We start from the raw sequence: 19,984 nt of genomic DNA on the forward strand, positions 1-19,984 counted from the left end.
ATACACCACATGCCTATCAGTTGGCTGGACGGTTGATTAGTGATACAGAGTGATGATAATAGCACGGGTTCAATTCCCATACGAGCTGAGGTTATTCATGGTGGTCTGCCTTCTCAATCTTGCCCCTTGCCTGAGGTGTGGTGATCCTCAGGTTAAATCACCACCAGTCAGCTTTCCTCCTCAAAGGGTAGAGCAACCTATGGTCACCTGGGACTATGGCGACTTTACCTTTTTTTATTATTTGGTCATAATGTGCACTTGCTAAATACATTGTATAAATACATTGTATAAATGCACTGTATAAATGCATACAACATCTATCCAGTATTTTGCATGCATACTTTCTCACACATACAACTATAAAATATTAATTCCTATCTGTTTTACAAAGTTCATTAGACAATTGATTAGAAATAATAATATACTAGATCTGTAGTGCATTTAAAATCTTATTTTATTTGTGTTGTTTTTACATTTACAATATGGGGAAAAAGCAGGCTAACTTTGCTAAATGATGAAAACAAATCAGAACATTAAGAGGTATATGTACTGCAGGTCCAGACAATAATTCTCCTTGCCCCTAGAAATGTGGTGATTTTCCTTACCTGTGAATGTCAGGAGCCATTCTACTGACAACAGCATTGTATTTGTTAACACACCACAGACAGACTCCACAGTTATTTCAGGGTTTGTTGGGCTATCAATTTTGATTACAGATCAAATGTATTTAAAATGGGCACCATTGCTAATTTGCTTCATTTACAGTTGATATTACTACATCATCCCAATACTACTTAACATTTACATCACATTGGGTTTGCTAAGTTAACTACAGCGGAACCCATCTTTAGATCATCTCTGTGAAGATCCCCTTAATCTTTCAAAATCCCAATCTACTACAGCCAATTTGTGAAGAAAACTGAGGAGGATGATTTCTGCTCGAGAACATTTTACATCTGCAAATCAGAGATGCTCTATACAGGGTTCCATTGTACTGATAAACAGGATGTTTGAATTTCAGTTTTAAAATCACATTTCTCATTCTGCTAAGAAATGTTGTAGAGCACAGCCCACATCTGATCATTCGAACTTTGTCTTTTCCAAAAACACTTCAACATGAAGCTACAAGGTTAAAAAAGAACACAAGCACAAAGTTATCCAACAGAGCTTTTCAGTGAGAAGGACAGCTTTGGCCTGGACTTCCCCTTGCCCAGGATCAGTTTTTGTTCTTCCTTTTGTTGACGCTGTCTTTCTTGCTCTAGCTTCATTCTTTCTTCATGGATTTTTCTTTGCTCTTCAACAATTTTCAATTGCTCCTCAGCCTGCAAATTACAATTTAAAATATAACTTGATAGTTAAAAAATCAACAGGTCTTTCCTTTACAGAAAACAATTTATCTGATTTTTATGATTGGTTCAAAATTGGCTCAGGCACACCCATTCTGAAACTACTTCAATTCTATCAAATATATTTAAATAAAAATATTCTGAGAAAATTAGTATTAGATGCTAGATATTCAGCCATCAGATTCTTAAACATATTCTGGCATCTTGTGCATCCCTCATTTTCTTTACCACTGGCAGCTGAGCCTTCAGATACCTAGGTTCAGTAATTCTCTCCTTCAAACCAACCTCTTTGACCAAGCTTTTGGTCACCCATCCTAATGTCATCTAGAAGGCTAATGACTTTTTCTGTATGATTACTGTACCGTGAAACATCTTGGTACATTTTAAAATGTTAAAACCACAATATAAATGGAAGTTTTGTTAACTGATACATTAATTTCATACACTAATGTCACAAGGCAGATTTTACACAAAAGGTCTATAACAGAGAGACTCAATCTAAGACATATTAATGAAAATATTCCTTCCTTAATTACATTTACAATTCGGGGTAATTCAATGCACTTCCTTTTTATGAGGGTGTATCCACCACTGTCGAAAATCTTCATTCAAATATGCGTGAGAGGTGAGAATGCGTGTGTGAGACAGAGCTGAGTGTGTGTGTGTATGCAAGGTGAGTTTGTGTATGATGGAAAGATGAGAGTTTGCATGCGTGACAGCGGTGAGACTGTGTGCAAGAGATGAGTGTTTGTGTGAGAGATTCGAGTGTACGTGCATGTGTGTGTGAGAGAGGTGAGAGTGTGAGAGGTGTGTGTGAGAGAGAGAGGTGAGTATGAGCTTGTGTGCAAAAGAGGTGATAGTGAGAGAGGGCGAGGTGGGAATATATGTGGGGGAGAGAGCGATGGTATGTGAGAGGGGTGAGAATGTGTGCACGAGAGGGGGGAGCGTGTTTCCAGGAGAGGGTGTGTGTGCGAGAGCGCGATATGAGAATCCATTTGTGAGCAAAAGAAGCAGCATCACTCCTCCATTAAAAGTGACAAAAAGACAAGTTTTAAGTATTTGTTGAATAAGATAACCATTTAACTATAATAAATGTATTCAAATCTATAGCCAGTGGTTATGAGCCATTGCGCCTAGTACAGCCAGCATTTTAGAAAGAGCAATAGATCAGAAGACAAGACGACATCTAAACAGATCTGCAAAGCAACTGTCATAACAGCATTGTTTGATTCACCCCCAAGTTGTCAAGAATAGCCACAATCCTGAACTTTTGATTATTTTGGAGGGTCGAGTGGCAAATACAGGTCTACATTCTGTGATAGGACAACATTAGGTTAAGGGGCAGAGATATTGATAAATTGAGCCCAATTACAACTTGACATTAAATGACAGCTTAACCTGACTCGATGAGTAGAAATAACCTTGCATTTAGATACCCTTGTACCCTTTGTCCCTCTTTTATTGCTCAAGTACTTTCAAACTCAATTTAAGGAATTGGGCATTGTATTGTAGGGAAATGTAGCAGCCAATTTGCACACAAGATCCCACAAATAATGACATAAATGACCAGTAAGTACTATACATGGTGTCAGTTAAGGGGATAAATGATATGATAGCAAAATACCCCTGTTCTCTTTGGAATAGTCTTTTGGGATCTTTTCCACTCACCTGAACAGATACAATAAAAGACACTGCCTCCAAAATGCAGCGCATTTTCAAAACTCCACAGTATCATTCCTGATTAATGTTTCTCAAACTGGGTTTTGAATTCCGTAGGAAACAAGCAAGGGGTTCCATGGTTGGTCTGGCCATTAAAGTTTGACAAAAGCTGTCCTTCCAGCTCATCCAATCAAAGGTGGTTTTCACACTGTTGGCTACTTTAGGCGCACCAGCCAGCCTGTCAGCAGCTGATGCATTGAGAAGACAGTGCCGGTTGGACGAGCTACAAATAGGAGCAAAGTCAGACCTGAAAGTACCAGGCAAAGCCAAGACTGATGGCAACTGGACAGCAGAGTGAGGCTTGGGGGGGGAGGCGCGAGGTTGGAGGCAGCTGGGAGCTCGCGCACGCGTGCGGGAGAGCTGAGAGCGCACGCGCGGGAGAGCTGAGAGCGCACGCGCGGGAGAGCTGAGAGCGCACGCGCGGGAGAGCTGAGAGCGCACGCGCGGGAGAGCTGAGAGCGCACGCGCGGGAGAGCTGAGAGCGCACGCGCGGGAGAGCTGAGAGCGCACGCGCGGGAGAGCTGAGAGCGCACGCGCGGGAGAGCTGAGAGCGCACGCGCGGGAGAGCTGAGAGCGCACGCGCGGGAGAGCTGAGAGCGCACGCGCGGGAGAGCTGAGAGCGCACGCGCGGGAGAGCTGAGAGCGCACGCGCGGGAGAGCTGAGAGCGCACGCGCGGGAGAGCTGAGAGCGCACGCGCGGGAGAGCTGAGAGCGCACGCGCGGGAGAGCTGAGAGCGCACGCGCGGGAGAGCTGAGAGCGCACGCGCGGGAGAGCTGAGAGCGCACGCGCGGGAGAGCTGAGAGCGCACGCGCGGGAGAGCTGAGAGCGCACGCGCGGGAGAGCTGAGAGCGCACGCGCGGGAGAGCTGAGAGCGCACGCGCGGGAGAGCTGAGAGCGCACGCGCGGGAGAGCTGAGAGCGCACGCGCGGGAGAGCTGAGAGCGCACGCGCGGGAGAGCTGAGAGCGCACGCGCGGGAGAGCTGAGAGCGCACGCGCGGGAGAGCTGAGAGCGCACGCGCGGGAGAGCTGAGAGCGCACGCGCGTGCGGGAGAGCCGAGTGAGCCCGCGTGCGTGTGGGAGAGCCGAGTGAGCCCGCGCGCGAGGGAGAGCCGAGAGAGCCCGGGCGCGAGGGGGAGCCGAGAGAGCCCGCGTGCGAGGGAGAGCCGAGAGAGCCCGCGCGCGAGGGAGAGCCGAGAGAGCCCACGCGCGAGGGAGAGCCGAGAGAGCCCGCGCTAGGGAGAGCTGAAGAGCCCGCGCGAGGGAGAGCTGAAGTGCCCACGCGAGGGACAGCTCAGAGCGCGCGCGCGGGACAGCTCAGAGCGCCTGACAGCTAAGCGCGCGCGCGCATGCGGGACAGCTGAGAGCGCATGTGTGGGAGAGCACAGGTTCAATTCCCATACGAGCTGAGGTTATTCATGGAGGTCTGCCTTCTCAATCTTGCCTGAGGTGTGGTGATCAAAAAGTTTTTGAGAGCAGCGCTCCGAAAGCTAATGGCATTTGCTACCAAATAAGCCTGTTGGACTTTAACCTGGTGTTGTTAAAACTCTTACTGTGATCCAGATCTCAAACAGTGACGAGACAGAGTACAGTAATGAGATAGAGAATCTGGTGAACTGGTGCAGCAACAATAATCTCTCCCTCAATGTCACAAAACGAAGGACATTGTCATCGACTTCAGGAAGCGCAAAGGAGAACATGCCCCTGTCTACATCAATGGAGACAAAGTAGAAAGGGTCGAGAGCTTCAAGTTTTTAGGTGTCCAGATCACCAATAGCCTGTCCTGGTCCCCCCATGCTGACACTATAGTTAAGAAAGCCCACCTACGCCTCCACTTTCTCTGAAGACGAAGGAAATTTGGCATGTCAGCGACGGCTCTCACCAACTTTTACAGATGCACCATAGAAAGCATTCTTTCTGGTTGTATCACAGCTTGGTATGGCTCGTGCTCTGCCCAAGACCACAAGGAACTACAAAAGGTCGTGAATGTAGCCCAATCCATCATGCAAACCAGCCTCCCATCCATTGACTGTCTACATTTCCCGCTGCCTCGGCAAAGCAGCCAGCATATTAAGGACCCCACGCCCCCGTACATTCTCTCTTCCACCTACTTCCTTCGGGAAAAAGATACAAAAGTCTGAGGTCACATACCAACTGATTCAAGAATAGTTTCTTCCCTGCTGCTGTCAGACTTTTGAATGGACTTACCTTGCATTAAGTTGATCTTTCTCTACACCCTAGCTATGACTGTAACACTACATTCTGCACTCTCTCGTTTTCTTCTGTGAACGGTGTGTTTTGTCTGTACAGCGCGCAAGAAACAATACTTTTCACTGTATGTTAATACATGTGACAATAATAAATCAAATCAAATCATAAACTGGTTTTTGTACCTTTGTGCCTATTGCACAAAAGCAATCAATTTTTTGTGGTTTCACTTTTCAACATAATAAAAATGTTTTTCAGAGGTTCTGTCATTATTCTTGGGTGGTCAAAAATAGTTCCATGGCTAGAAAAGCTTGGGAAATCCTGTTCTATTTCAGTTTGGGAATCAGAGGAAGCTGCCACCATTGAGCCAAAATGATACCATGGCAAAAAAAACAGTGGTGAAAAATATGGGTACTGAAAGAATGACGCTGAAAAGTTCTAACACACACAATATCTGAAAAAAAGTGTTTCGGTCTCCAGTATCGTGGGTTAGGGAGCCTGGCTGAAGGGCACATGCATTGTGCCATTCAATAGCACAATACTTTGATCACTTTTGATCATGTGGAAGTAGAATTTAAAATCTGTTGATTTTTAAATTAAATTCATTAGTTTCTTTAGAAATCCACCTTCTAACATTTCTACAGTTCATATTTTTGGATACTGAGTTTATAAATTCTGATATCTGTACCTGTGGAGCAAAATAAGCAACAGCTTTAACTTGCTTCTCTATTCTGCAACTTCATTGATATCATTAAGATTATTGTCAAAGATAAATGCTGATGCATAACATAATTTGCTTAAGGATGGTTTTGGATGTTATCCATCAGTCAGCAAAATTTGCTATGCAGTACTTGGTTGCAGTTGTATGGAAGTCTTATGGCAGAGGTTACTGTCAGAAACAACATGAACATCCTCTGGAACCCTTGTGATCATTGGGATAGGTGTTCTGTTCCAAGGAAAAAGTTTCTATTCCCCTTAAAGGTGTTGAATTCTTAATTATAAAGAGGCCTGGTCTGCCCAATCCTTTATCTTTAGAGACTCTACTGTACTGGCTCCTCGACTGTTAAATGTTCTGAAAACCCTCTAATCATGATGTCCGCAAAGGTTCAAGCTTGAAAAGTCAAGCCTTCAGCAACTCTTTGTTAAGTGAGCATAAAGCTTGACATTTTTGGCTAAGTCAAGCAGAGCCAGATAATACTCCAGGTTTCTTCATCTCATGAGTCCATTTGCTACTATTATAACTGCTTTGCTGCTTGGGCAATGTTAGCCATAATAACTCTCAGAAAGATTACAGGCATTAGCCAAATAAATTACAGAATTAAATTGGTTATTGGTCCTTGCAAATGACTTCAAACTGAAGGGCAAAGCACAAGGTTGAAGCAATGCCTGCATAAATAACAGAATTGAGAACAAACAGCATGGCCATGGATGAGTTGATACTGTGTTTAGGAGCTTGTCCCATACATATAAATAAAATATATATAAATATTATGTCTTGGATGAGAATATATTAAATGACTGGGGCGAGGGAAGGGCTATTCAACTGTTTTTACTCTTGAGCTAAGCATGTGCTGGTAGTGAACTAGCTCAGGAATTCAGTGAAGAGTTAACCTGGGTTTGACATTAGATCAACTGTTTTCAACGATAGCAAAGTCTGTATAATAAATGCAAAAACAAAATCAACAATTCCAGTCAGTAAGTAGAGCACTGGCCAGAGCTGCCATTGATTTCTGCTTGTGACTGATGTGGGAGTGAGTGAGTCACAATGCCATCTTCTTGGTTGAAAATGACTGGCATAGTAGAACACTTGAGAATGTTCCACAAACATATTATTCCCCTTCTTACTGAGGAATATAGACCTGCCCATCTGTCAAATTAGGTTCTCCAGTCTATCTATTGAATTTAAACTTTGGATGATTCAATAGTCAAGCTAGTACTCCAGCAAAGCATTTTCACCAAACCCAGGCACTTCCATCACAGAAATTCATCCAAGTGATATAAGGCTGAAGACATGCCATGAGAGTCAGTACTATGATGTGTCGTTGATACTGATCCATACGTTTGGGCTGAGTACTTAAAAGTGATGAAAAAATACAAAAGTGCATTACAACTGTAAGAAAAACCAAGTAATACCCCTACGTAATCAAGATATGCCATGGTTTCCCAAAGCATCCAAAGTATACAGATATATTCCCCCTCCTATCCTTACAGGATAATGACAATATCTTGTGTACATGGAAATTCATTTATCAGAACTCTCATCTTTACCAACCAAAATCAAAAATCATTCTTAGTTTCATATGTTGGGTATTTAATATCCCCATGGTCTATTGTAAAGAGAGGAAACCACACTTAAGACATTAAACAAAGCTATCATATTTTAATAATGCATACCAATTTAGCTTGAGCTTCTGCTATTTTTCGATTATTTTCCTCCAATATTCTCTCAAGTTCTTCTCGTTTAGCTCGTTCTTCTTCCTAAATAGGAGACAATATGATGTTAATAGAGAGAAATAATTTTAAGATTGCATCTACACTAGCTGCTCCTTCCCTTAGTATACTTTCCTTCCTCTGACTATCCCCAAGACAGCCACCTTTTTTATTGCCATTCATGTGAACTAGTTTGCCCTTAGTTAAATTCTTCCTGGGTTTAAACCATCCCACCCCAGCCCTCAAACAGCAATGACCCAAACCCTCCTTCGTCAGGCTTGCTGATACTACTATTTTTTTAAAACCACACATAATACAACTGCTAAAGAAACTTTACCAATTACATTAACAAAAATAAAAAAAAGAATAGACTTTTCTCGTCAATTACAAATACCTACGTATTCTTTACCTATAGCTCCATTAATCAGCATTAAAAGTTGAATATTTACTGTCTCGTCCAGTGTCCTGCAGAGTGTGCTCCTCGGCTGCCATATGCGCCAGCTTCCTCTTTAAACTGATTTGTACTGTTAGCTTGGCAACACCTGCATCAGCAGCTCAGCCAATAACAAGAAACACAACACAACGTAGGCTGAGCTGAGGAATGCAGATGTTTACGGTAAGAAGAAACAATATAAATCACCATTCCTAAGGCAAACAATTAATAAGAAAGATACATTTACTGTTAGTGAAAAATACAAGCTTTAATCCATCCTTTTGTGGAACTGAGAGCATCTTTCACAGTCAGAGAAATGATGGTTTGTTCCGTTCTGAGAACACATATGTAAGTGCCATTTAAGCTACTGGTGATCTAGTAACCTTTCAAAGTCAAGGCACTATTATTACAAGTTAATGAGTAAATGCTGAATAAATTATATTGACCTTGGGATCAAACAATTGTATAATAAGCTACCTTGGTTATTATGTGCACTTGGAAGTAGCCTGCTACAAAATTCTGTTAAACAAAACACCCGCCAAGCACTTAAGGTTAACAATTTCACACTGTGCACAGAACGGAAAAAAATACATCTTCAGTACTGTGAATAGCCCAGGAAATTTGCCCTTTGTCTGTAGGATGACAATGCTAACATGAAGCCAAGCGAAACTATCAAGAGACATGAAAAAGAAAAATGATCTTACTATGATTAGTAATGTGCTACAAGCTGACACTCATCAACCCTGGAATTTCAAATTACCTAGATACAAACAAGTTAGAATGCAAATCATAATACAATAGGCATTAAATCTTACAGTATATCAATACACTCTGAATACTTCACAACTTCGATAAGTGTGTTTAAATAAAATGAAATGACATTAAAATAAGATAGCACTGACTATCATGCAGCTTATAATACAGTAATTGTTCATAATATAACTCAATTTGAAGGTGTTCTTTAATTTTATGAAGATGGCATATAAATTAACTGTACTGATTTCCTCATACATTTTATGTCTCCCTCGGTTGCATTAAATGTAAAGAATATAGACTGATCCTCACTTCAAGGAGCAGATAAGAACATTCTGAAATGAGTATTTATTGAAGTCCAACAGGCCAACTAAATATAGTAAATAAAATAGTTAATGCTCCTTCACTTAATGTCAACAGTGTAAACAAGAAATTTCAGGTTAATTTAACAAACCTTAAAAATACTAGTAAAATGAAACTGTAAGGCATTGTAGCCAAAAATACCAATGGTTTAATTTCTAAAGCAACAACCAATAGATCTTTACCAGCAAAACAAACTAATCACTAACCCTTTGAAAACTTCACACAACTTTAGAATATAGTCCTACTCATCTATGATGTTATATTGGTGATCATTCTAATTTTGTTAACGTGGTTTGTCAGCAAGATGCAACGCAAGTAGTCTTAGTCTACAGTATTATCATTAACAAAGTATGGGATTAAAAATTTGCAGTAAAATTATATTTTCTTGAATGGATTTTTTAAAGTCAATTAATAAATTTTACACAGGTTTTTTAAAAATGATAAAATAATATGGTTGCAATGTGTTAGTTAAAAGTCTTGGCTTTGATCTAGCTTAAATGGAATTGAGATATAAAGGCAGAAGTTAGAGATGAGTGCATGAAATGAAAGAGAGGTATAGAGACAGACAAAGGTCAGGGGTGGGGAAGCCAAACAACAAAAAGTAAGTGAAGTTTAGAATTGATTGGGAAATGAATTAAAGCATTTTCTCTTTCTGCCTCTGTTATTTACCATAAATCTGATCCATGATGCAACAAAAAAAAACTTACCTGAAGGTAAGGACTGATTGATAGTGGTAAAAGGATTTAATTATTACAAAAAATTGGCAAATTAAGCACACCAGCATTTACAATGTCATTGACATAGACAGTAAATATTTGGCAAAATTATGCAGAAAAGGACCTTGGAATTCAATTTTTTGCCAGTTTAAGTGGAGTGTTGCCATAAACGTGTAGGACCATATACCGTATAAAACTTCACAAAGTAATATTGGTTTGTTGAGCGCATATAGTGTACAAAGCATTATTTTGTGCTTTTTTTTCTAATTTCATTCAACAACGTCCAACGTCAAAGGTTAAACTACTTGAAAGAAAATGTGTACATTGGTGAAAGCTAAGTTATTTCATACTCAAAGGGTTAATGTTAGATTTTTGAAGTTGCAATGAATAGCTAGGTACTGCACTTCTCTGTAAGACTAAGCATATCATTTCAAAATTCAGGGCTGATGAGTGCCAGCAAAATTCAATATAGTAGCAATTCACTATTTCACAGGAAGACATCTTCCAGCTTCTAGACCACATAGCATACAGGATGTCTAGCTTCAAGGAGGGACTCACCAGTCGTCAATAGCCCTCTTGGAAGGAATAGGTACTTATAACTACACGCTGGAGGTGGGTTATAAAGGACTAGCTCCAGTCCCACAAGAATCCTTTGAATAAAATGGAGGCTGATATCAGAAACCTCATGATAAAATTTCCCCTTTATAATCTTATTTAAGATGGATATACAGCAAACATAAACCACTTGCCATAAGCAAGTACTGCAAGCTCAGCCACTTTAACCTACTTCAGCATTGAAAAGACTAAGCCACTTAGAATAAGGATGGAAAAGTGTTTAGACAAATGAAGGGCAAATTGCTAGCCTGAAAAGCCTTTAAAGAAAAAGCTTTTGCATGGTTAGGTTAACTCAAAGTCTGCAGCCATGGCAAAAGTTTCATTTAAACTTAAGTGTGGAAAAAGATTTTTTAACAGGTATTGATTGATATGTTGGCACATTAGCATTATTTCGTCAAAGGTTCTTGAATTTAAACAGCAAATGCCATGGAACAATGCTTTGTGTAGCCTAATTAAATACTACATTCAGCATCTTAAACTATTATAAAAGGTTGGTTTGTACATCAAAAGAAATACAACTTAAAAAAAACAACACTGGTACTGCAGACTGCTGGAAAGGGAAAGACGTATTCTGATTCCATTTACTGATGAAGACTAAGTGGTGACCATTGACTGTGACTGAAAGTTTTGCCATGGACTGTCGTTTGCTTTTCCAACGATCGAGCGTTACCTCTCTAGCTTTCTGTGCAGCGAGCTCAGCATGTCGCTGTCGCTCAAGCTCCTCCAACAGTTGCTTTTCCATAATGCGCTTGGCCTCCTCGACACGCCGGAGTACCTCACGCTCAATTTCATCTTTACGTTTCTCCAACTCTTCTTCAACACGTTTTGCCACAAGTTCCTCAACCCTTCTTGCAGTTTCTTCTTCAATCAGCTTCTCTTCTATTTCTTGCTGTCGGCTTAAATAAATGAGGGAAAACAATTAGTAAGCTGGTTGTCACAATGATGTGACGTGTGCAAATATGATCATACAATCATAGAATTCCTACAGTGCAGAAGACGCCATTTAGCCGATTGAATCTGCACCAACTCTGACAGAGATATTACCGAGGCCCTCTCCCCTTCCCTATCCCTGTAACCCCACACACTTACCATGGCAAATCCATCTGACCAACACTATGAGGCAATTTAGTATGGCCAATCCATACACAATCTTTGGACTGTGGGAGGAAACCAGAGCACCCAGAGGAAACCCACGCAGACACAGGGAGAATGTGCAAACTCCATACAGTCAGTCACCCAAGGCCAGAAGCGAACCCGGGTCCCTGGCGCTGTAAAGCATCAGTGATAACCACTGTGCCCATTAATTTTAATTGCAATGGCTGATCAAACATACTTTGAATTGCTTTTAAAAACGACTTTTGAAAAGCAAACACACTGGCTTAAGATGGCTACCAGTCACTTGACATCTGTTATTACTGCTGACCAGTTTTCTGGAAGGTTCCAATGTGGGATACAATTAAGACATGCCGAGACATCCTCCAAGGGAATTTCACAACTGCCAATGTCAAGGTCTATTTCAAAACATTTAATGAAACTGTACTGGGCCTCATTTGCATTTCTAGAAAACTAGTGGAGATAGGAAGTTACCAGGATAATAGTCATACTGAAAGATGCTCTTCCTATTCCATCAAGGTGAAAAATGGATAATTCAGAAGCTAATCGCTGAGGCACTGCAGAATCTAATCATCTCAGCTATAAAACAATTCCCATGGTCTGTCTAGACATGAAGTAATAGCTTCTGAAATCATTATGGGGAGAGGTGTTATGTGACCAGGAGTTTTCTAAATGTCTTTTATTACAATGCTAAGCAGTAACGTGGAAGAAACCTGACAATGAATTGCATTTTTAAAATTCATTTGAGGGATGTAGGAGTCACTGGCTCATCCAGTATTTAATGCCCATCCCCAACTGTTGAGAAGGTGGTGGGCTGCAGCCTTTGTGAATTGCTGCAGTCTCTGTGGTATAGGAATGCCCACAATGCTGTTGGGGAGGGAATTCCAGGATTTGATTAAGCAACAGTGAAGGAACAGCAACATATTTCCAAGTCAGTATGGTGAGTGGGTTGGAGGAGAACTTCCATGTGGGATTGTTGCTGTGTGTCTACTGCCCTTGTTCTTCGAGTTGGTAGTGGTCATGGGTTTGGAAAGCGTTGTTTAAGTAGGCTTGGTGAGTTCCTGCAGTGCATCTTGACCAAAAAAAGGAAGAAGATAAACTAAGGGTAAACCAGCAAGTAATATAAAAATGGACTGCAAGAACTTCTTTAAAAATATGAGAAGGAAGAGAGGGGCCCAAGTGAACATAGGCCCCTAACGGAAAGAGACTGTCAATTTTCACGGTGGAAGACATTAATAACATTCTAAAAAATACTAAATCAAGGGGCAGGGGATTAAATAAATACAATAGCTATCACTAGGGAAAAATATGAAGGAAACTAATAAGGCTAAAGGCGATATGCTCCCTCATAGGTTGCATTGGAAGATATTAAAGCTACAGAAATAGTGGATGTACTGGTAGTAATCTCCAAGAATCATTAAATTCTGGAAAAGTCCCAGAGAATTGGAAAATTACCAAGCAACATCTTTATTCAAAAAGGGAGACACAAAAAACAGGTAACTGTAGGCCAGTTAAGGTTAACTTCTGTCACTGGAAAAATGTTAGCTTAATTTCTGTCAGTGGGAAAATACTAAGAGTCCATTATAAAATTCTTAACACCAGAGCACTTAGAAATGCATAATATAATCAAGCAGACTCAGCATGGTTTCATGAAGGGAAATCATGCCTGACAAATTTACTAGAATTCTTTGAGGTGGTAATGAGCAGGACAAAGGAGAACTAATAGGTCTAATATACTTGGATTTCCAAAAAGTGCTCGCTAAGGTACCACACAATAACATAAGAGTCCATGATGTTTGGGATAATATATTAGCATGGGCAGAGGATTGGCTAACTGATAGAAGATAAGAGAGTAGCAATAAGAGGGATATTTTCAGGATGGCAACTCGTAACTATTGGTGCGCCATAACGATCTGGCCGGGGCCACAATTATTTACAATATATATTAACGACGAGCGAAGTGAATGTACTATTGCCAAGTTTGAAGATGGCATAAAAATAGGTTGGAAAGCAAGTGGTGAGAATGACAGAGCCTAGACGGAAATAGACAGGTGAGGTGGTGGGCAAAAGCTTGGCAAATGGAATATAATGAAGGAAAATGTGAAGTTATGCACTTGGTAGGAAGAATAAAGGAGCTGAATATTATTCAAATGGCGAAAGACTACAATACAGAGGGATTTGGGGGTCCTCATGCATAAATCGCATAAAGCTAGTATGCAAGTTTAGCAGATAATTGGAAAAACAAATGCAACATTGGCCTTTATTTCAAAGGGAATGGAGCATGAAAAAAGATAAGCCTTGCTAAAACTGGATAAGACATGAGCTGGACCACACCTGGAATACTGTGAATGGCTCTGCTCTGCAGTCCAGTGAAAGTTCACTAGGTTGCTCTCAGGTTTGGTGGGATTTTATGAGTCGAGGTTAGGTAGGCCAGGTCTGTACTCATTGGAATTGAGAAGAATGACAAACAACCTCATTGAGACATATAGGATGTCTATCGGCTTGACAAGGTAGATGCTGAGAGGTTGTTTCGTCTTGTGGGAGTCTAGGACCAGATCTCAGAATAAGAGGTCACCCATTTAAGACAGAGATGAGGAGGAATTTCTTCTCTCAGAGGGCAGTGAATTTATCGAATTCTTTGCCACAGAGGGCTGGGTTATGTTGAAGGCTGAGACAGACAGATTTTTTAAATCAGTAAGAGAATTAAGAGTTATGGAGATAAAGTGGGAAAGTGGAATTGAGGAGTCATGATCTGCAGAGCAGATTTGGTGGGTCAAATAACCTACTTATGCTCCTATTCTCATGGTCTTATAGATGGTACACACTGCCGTCACTTGTTGAAGCTGCACTCATCCTGACTGCTTCATATGTGAGGAATTGTGAATGGGGTTTAATCAATGAACATTCCCACTTTTGACTTTATGATGGAAGTTAGTGATGAAGCAGCTGAAGATAGTCAGGCCTAGGACACTACCCTGAGAACTCTTGCAGTGATGCCCAGGAAATTAAATGATTAACCTCTAACAACCACAACCACCTTCCTTTCTGACAAGTATGACTTCAACCAGAGATTCCCCCCACCCCGATTCCCATCGACTCCAGTTTGCTACAGCTCCTTGATGCAACAGTTAATGCTGCTTTGATGTCAGGGCCAGTCATTCTCACCTTTTCTCTGGAGTTCAGCTCTTTTGTCCATGTTTGAACCAAGACAGTAATGAGGTCAGGAACGGAATGGCCCTCGCATAACCCAAAGAGTCAGTAAGCAGATTATTGCTAAGCAAATGGCGCTTTTAAAACACCATTGATATCCATCACTAATGATAGGGAGTAATGATAGGGTGGTAATTGGACAGATATGATTTGTCCTGCTTCTGTATACAGGACAGACATGGGCGATTTTCCATTTTGCCGTATAGATTCCAGTGTTGGAGCTTTCACTAGAATAATTTAGATAAGGGCATGGCAAGTTCTGAAACACACGTCTTCGGTACTATTGTTGGAATATGGTAATACTCTCCTTCTCTGAAGTTAAGACCCATCTCTGCACAGAGAATTTCAATCAAAAGGAACCTTGGTGCAAAAGTCATTAACTTTTATAAAACACGTGCTGCATTTTAAAAGAAAAGATTAATGTCCAGAAATTGCAGTTTACATGGGCTTTAAATCGTGCAAGTTCAAGACCTCCATGGTAAAAGAAAATCTGCTGCAGTCCCCCATAGAAACAGTAAAAATAATGAACAATGGGCAAACCTAACAAGAATAATCAAGGATTCCAGCTTTAACTCAGTGGTTGCACTCGTTTCTAAATCAGAACATTCTGGTTCAAATTGCACTCAAGACTCAGCCATATAATGTAGATTGACAGTGCACCGTAGTACTGAGGAAGTATCACACTGTTGCAGGTTAAAATGAGAACCAATCTGCCCTCTCAGGTGAAAGTAAAAGAGCCCATGGCACAAGAGCAGGGGAATCCTCCTCCAGAATCCTGGCCAATAATTATCCATCCGATAACAGCACTTATCTGATCAGTATCTCCTTATTGTTTGTGGGGACTTGCTGTGTGCAGATTGATTGCCATACTTCTTGATACTGCAACACTTCCAAGTATTTAAATTGGCTGCAAAATGCTTTGGGATATCGAGTTGTGGAAGAGGGTAGGCAAAAGTGCAGGTTTTATTCTTCCCCTTTTATAATTATTTCTCCAATTTATTTTTATGCCAGTTACTTTCTCTGTACCTCGAGTTATCACCATAATTTGCACATAGGAACCACATACTAATTGTTTTTAGCTTGCCTGTACTTCAGGAATGGAATTCTCCAAATATTCTGGGTTGAATTGATCAGTCAATAAAAGACATTTTGTGGATGCTCATGTTTTCCTTCTCCAGGCTTGAGTATATTCCCATAAAAAGATTCAGCAGCTCAGATGAAACCTGTATGAATTGTGGAATCAGTGCATAACAAGGAAGCCATAGGGCTAGAATCTTTATGCATTTAGTTAAGGAACATCTACACTAATGCGATTTGTTTTCGCTGAACAAAGATACTCAGGGAGCGACAAAATAATAATCCATCAGAAGTGTTGATGATTCTGTAGATTCTGATATGCAAAGTATAATTTTACTGCCATTAAATGGGTGTCAAGTGCATTCATAATAAGACGCAACCAAATTATTCAGATATTTGTTTTCTTTAAACAGTATGGGAAAACCTATACTCATTCCTATTTTATCAAAACCAGAAAGAATAACAGAAGAAAGCCAGTGATACAGACTTACACATTTTTGTCAAACTTGTTTACTTTGACATTCTGCCTATGTCAACAAGAAAGAGAAAACATTTTAAACTGTTTCTTGAATTATTCAAATTAAGAGTGAATCAGGAGCATCAGAGGGGAGATTAATTGAGGCCCAGGCTTTGGATCTAACAATTAACTAGGGCGAGAACTGGGAGCTGGAGTGGAGCTGAAATAAATTTGGAATACTGGGGAGAAGCTGGTGATTACTGTAGCTGTGTCTTCTTTCTCCAAAGTTCTGGGGTTAGTCTAAGCAGTTGTCAAATTTAAAATATTTTAAAAAGGGTCAAGTAAAGCATGCAGTCTTCCCATATTTAAATGAAGCCCACAGACGGGAAATGCTGATAAGTCTCTCTCTTTTTTTGAAAAGTGGATGGTTTATTAGTAGCAAGGTTATTATCCAAGCAGATGGAGGAAAGCCAGGGCAACTCAGACCTGAGTACACACATCTTGTACTATGTGGGAATGCCAGGATGCCCCCAGTGTCAAGATAATAATATGTGCAGGAACCGTTATCAGGTGGAGCATCTTGAGCTCCGGTCTTCCGAGGTTGAGCAGCAGCTGACACCACTGCAAGGTTGAGAATTTTATGGGTAACACATTTATAGCTGTGGTCATCCCAAAGTTAAAAGCATGTTAGAAGACAGGGAATGAGTGCCCACCGGGCAATCAAGAAGAAATAGGCAAATCATGCACGAGACCCTTGAATGTATCTCATTAAATCCAGTTCATAGAAATCATAGAAACCCTACAGTGCAGAAGGAGGCCATTCGGCCCATCGAGTCTGCACCGACCACAATCCCACCCAGGCCCTACCCCCACATATTTTACCCGCTAATCCCTCTAACCTACACATCCCAGGACTCTAAGGGGCAATCTTTTAACCTGGCCAATCAACCTAACTCGCACATCTTTGGACTGTGGGAGGAAACCGGAGCACCCGGAGGAAACCCACGCAGACACGAGGAGAATGTGCAAACTCCACACAGACAGTGACCCGAGCCGGGAATCGAACCCGGGACCCTGGAGCTGTGAAGCAGCAGTGCTAACCACTGTGCTACCGTGCCGCCCCGGTAGTTCTGAATGAAATGAATGGTTCATCTGGGTTGTTCAGCCAGAACCAAGTTCATGGTACCACAGTGAGCTCAGCTGTATGGGAAGCCCAGGAACGACTGGAAGAATAGTCAATGGAGAATCAACTGGGAAATAGACAAGCATTTGTGCAGTTGCAACAAGAATGCAGCATGATACGTAGCTTCCTTAGTGCCAGGGTTAAGAATGGCACTGAGCAGCTGCCAGAGTATATTGAGGGAAGAGGCTGAACACAACATTTTGTGGTCCACATCAGTACCAATGACATATATAGAAAGACTGGCCCTGCAATCAGAATTTAGGGAGTGGGTAGGAAATTAGCAAGCAGGACCTCAAAAATGGTAATCTCCGGATTACTGTAGGGGCAGCATAGTGGCACAGTAGTGAGCACTGCTGCCTCACAATGCCAGGGCCCCGGGTTCAATTCTGGCCTTGGGTGACTGTGTGGAGTTTGCACGTTCTCCCTGTGTCTATGTGGATTTCCTCTGTGCTCCAGTTTCCTTCCATAGTCCAAAGATGCACAGGTTCAGTGGATTAGCCATGATATTGACCCTTAGTGTCCCAAGATGTGTAGGTTAGATGGATTAGCCATGGGAAATGTGTGGGGTTACAGGAATAGGGTGACAGACTATGTAAGACACTCTGTCAGGGAGCTGGTGCAGACTTGATGGGTTGGATAGCCTCTTCTGCACTGTTGGGATTCTATGTTAAACAAACAATAAGGGCCCCAGCACTGAATCTTGTGGTACGCCACCAGACACTGGCCTCACATTTTGAAAATTTCTATCAAATTTGTTGGGCATGACCTCCCTCTGACAAAGCCATGCTGACTAACTCTAATTAAGATGTAGAGATGCCGGCATTGGACTGGGGTAAACACAGTAAGAGTTTTAACAACACCAGGTTAAAGTCCAACAGGTTTATTTGGCAGCAAATGCCCTGTTTGATAGCAGATTTCCACTCCATCTGACGAAGGAGCAACGCTCCGAAAGCTAATGGTATTTGCTACCAAATAAACCTGTTGGACTTTAACCTGGTGTTGTTAAAACTCTTACTAACTCTAATTAACCCATACTTTTCCAAGTGGAGAATAAATCTTTCCGTCAGAATTTTCTCCAATAGTTTCCCTACCACTGACATGAGACTCACTGGTCTGTAATTTCCTGGTTCAGCTCTATCACCCTTCTTGAAAAGTGGAACCACATTAGCCATCCTCCAGGCCTCTGGTATTTACACCTTGGCCAGAGAGGAATTAAAAATTGATCAAGTGTCTGCAGAAAAATGTTTCGGACATAGATCATTGTTTCATAAGGTTTAGACTGACTAGAAAGCAAGACCAGGAACAATCCAGAGGAAGATTAATTCATTTGGGGAAATCTAACTTCAGTGGGGAAAGAATGGATCTGACCCAAATCAATTGGGAGTGAAAAGTTGACAGGCAAAACTGTAACTGAACAATGGTTGTCTTTAAAGAAGAGATAGTTCATGCACAGTCAAGGTATATTCCTACAAAGGAAAAGGCAGAGCAAACAAATCCAGAGTTCCTTGAATGACAAGAGGGATGGAGATGAAGATGAAGAATAAAGCATGCTTATGACAGATAAACAAAGAACAAAGAAAATTACAGCACAGGAACAGGCCCTTCGGTCCTCCAAGCCTGCACCGACCATGCTGCCCCCTATCCCCCTATTCCCATCCTATTCATGTATTTGTCAAGACGCCCCTTAAAAGTCACTACTGTATCTGCTTCCACTACCTCCCTCGGCAACGAGTTCCAGGCACCCACTAATCTCCATGTAAAAAATCTGCCTCGTATATCTCCTTTAAACCTTGCCCCTTAAACCTGTGTCCCCTAGTAATTGACTCTTCTACCCTGGGAAAAAGCTTCTGACTATCCACTCTGTCCATGCTTCTCATAATCTTGTAGACTTCTATCAGGTCGCCCCTCAATCTCTGTCGTTCCAATGAAAACAAACCAAGTTTCTCCAACCTCTCCTCATACCTAGTGCCCTCCATACCAGGCAACATCCTGGTAAATCTTTTCTGTACCTTCTCCAAAGCCTCCACATCCTTCTGGTAGTGTGGTGACCAAAATTGAACATTATATTCCAAGTGTGGCCTAACTAAGGTTCTATAAAGCTGCAACATGACTTTCCAATTTTTAAACTCAATGCCCCGGCCAATGAAGGCAAACATGCCGTATGCCTTCATGACGACCTTCTCCACCTGCATTGCCACTTTCAGTGACCTGTGTACCTGTACACCCAGATCTCTTGGCCTATCAATACTCCTAAGGGTTCTGCCATTTACTGTATATTTCCTATCTGTATTAGACTTTCCAAAAAAGATGGTGTGTAACATAAAAGAAACCAAGCTGAATGTGGCAGGTTCCAACAAGAATTT

The 19,984-nt window shown here is 41.4% G+C and overlaps 1 protein-coding gene across 1 annotated transcript in view; it reads right to left on the reverse strand.

The window, feature by feature from the left end:
• Positions 1-436: 436 nt before the first annotated feature.
• LOC144499566 (arginine and glutamate-rich protein 1-like) overlaps positions 437-19,984 on the reverse strand; it is a 54,842-nt gene continuing 35,294 nt past the window's right edge. The window contains exons 2-4 of the mRNA XM_078221674.1: positions 11,252-11,477; positions 7,666-7,749; positions 437-1,322 (exon numbers count right to left, since the gene is read on the reverse strand). Coding sequence (XP_078077800.1) covers positions 1,155-1,322; positions 7,666-7,749; positions 11,252-11,477 — 478 coding nt within the window. The 3' untranslated portion in view covers positions 437-1,154. The remainder of the gene's footprint in view (positions 1,323-7,665; positions 7,750-11,251; positions 11,478-19,984) is intronic.

The sequence above is a fragment of the Mustelus asterias genome, chromosome 10 (assembly GCF_964213995.1).
Source record: "Mustelus asterias chromosome 10, sMusAst1.hap1.1, whole genome shotgun sequence".
NCBI lineage: Eukaryota > Metazoa > Chordata > Chondrichthyes > Carcharhiniformes > Triakidae > Mustelus > Mustelus asterias.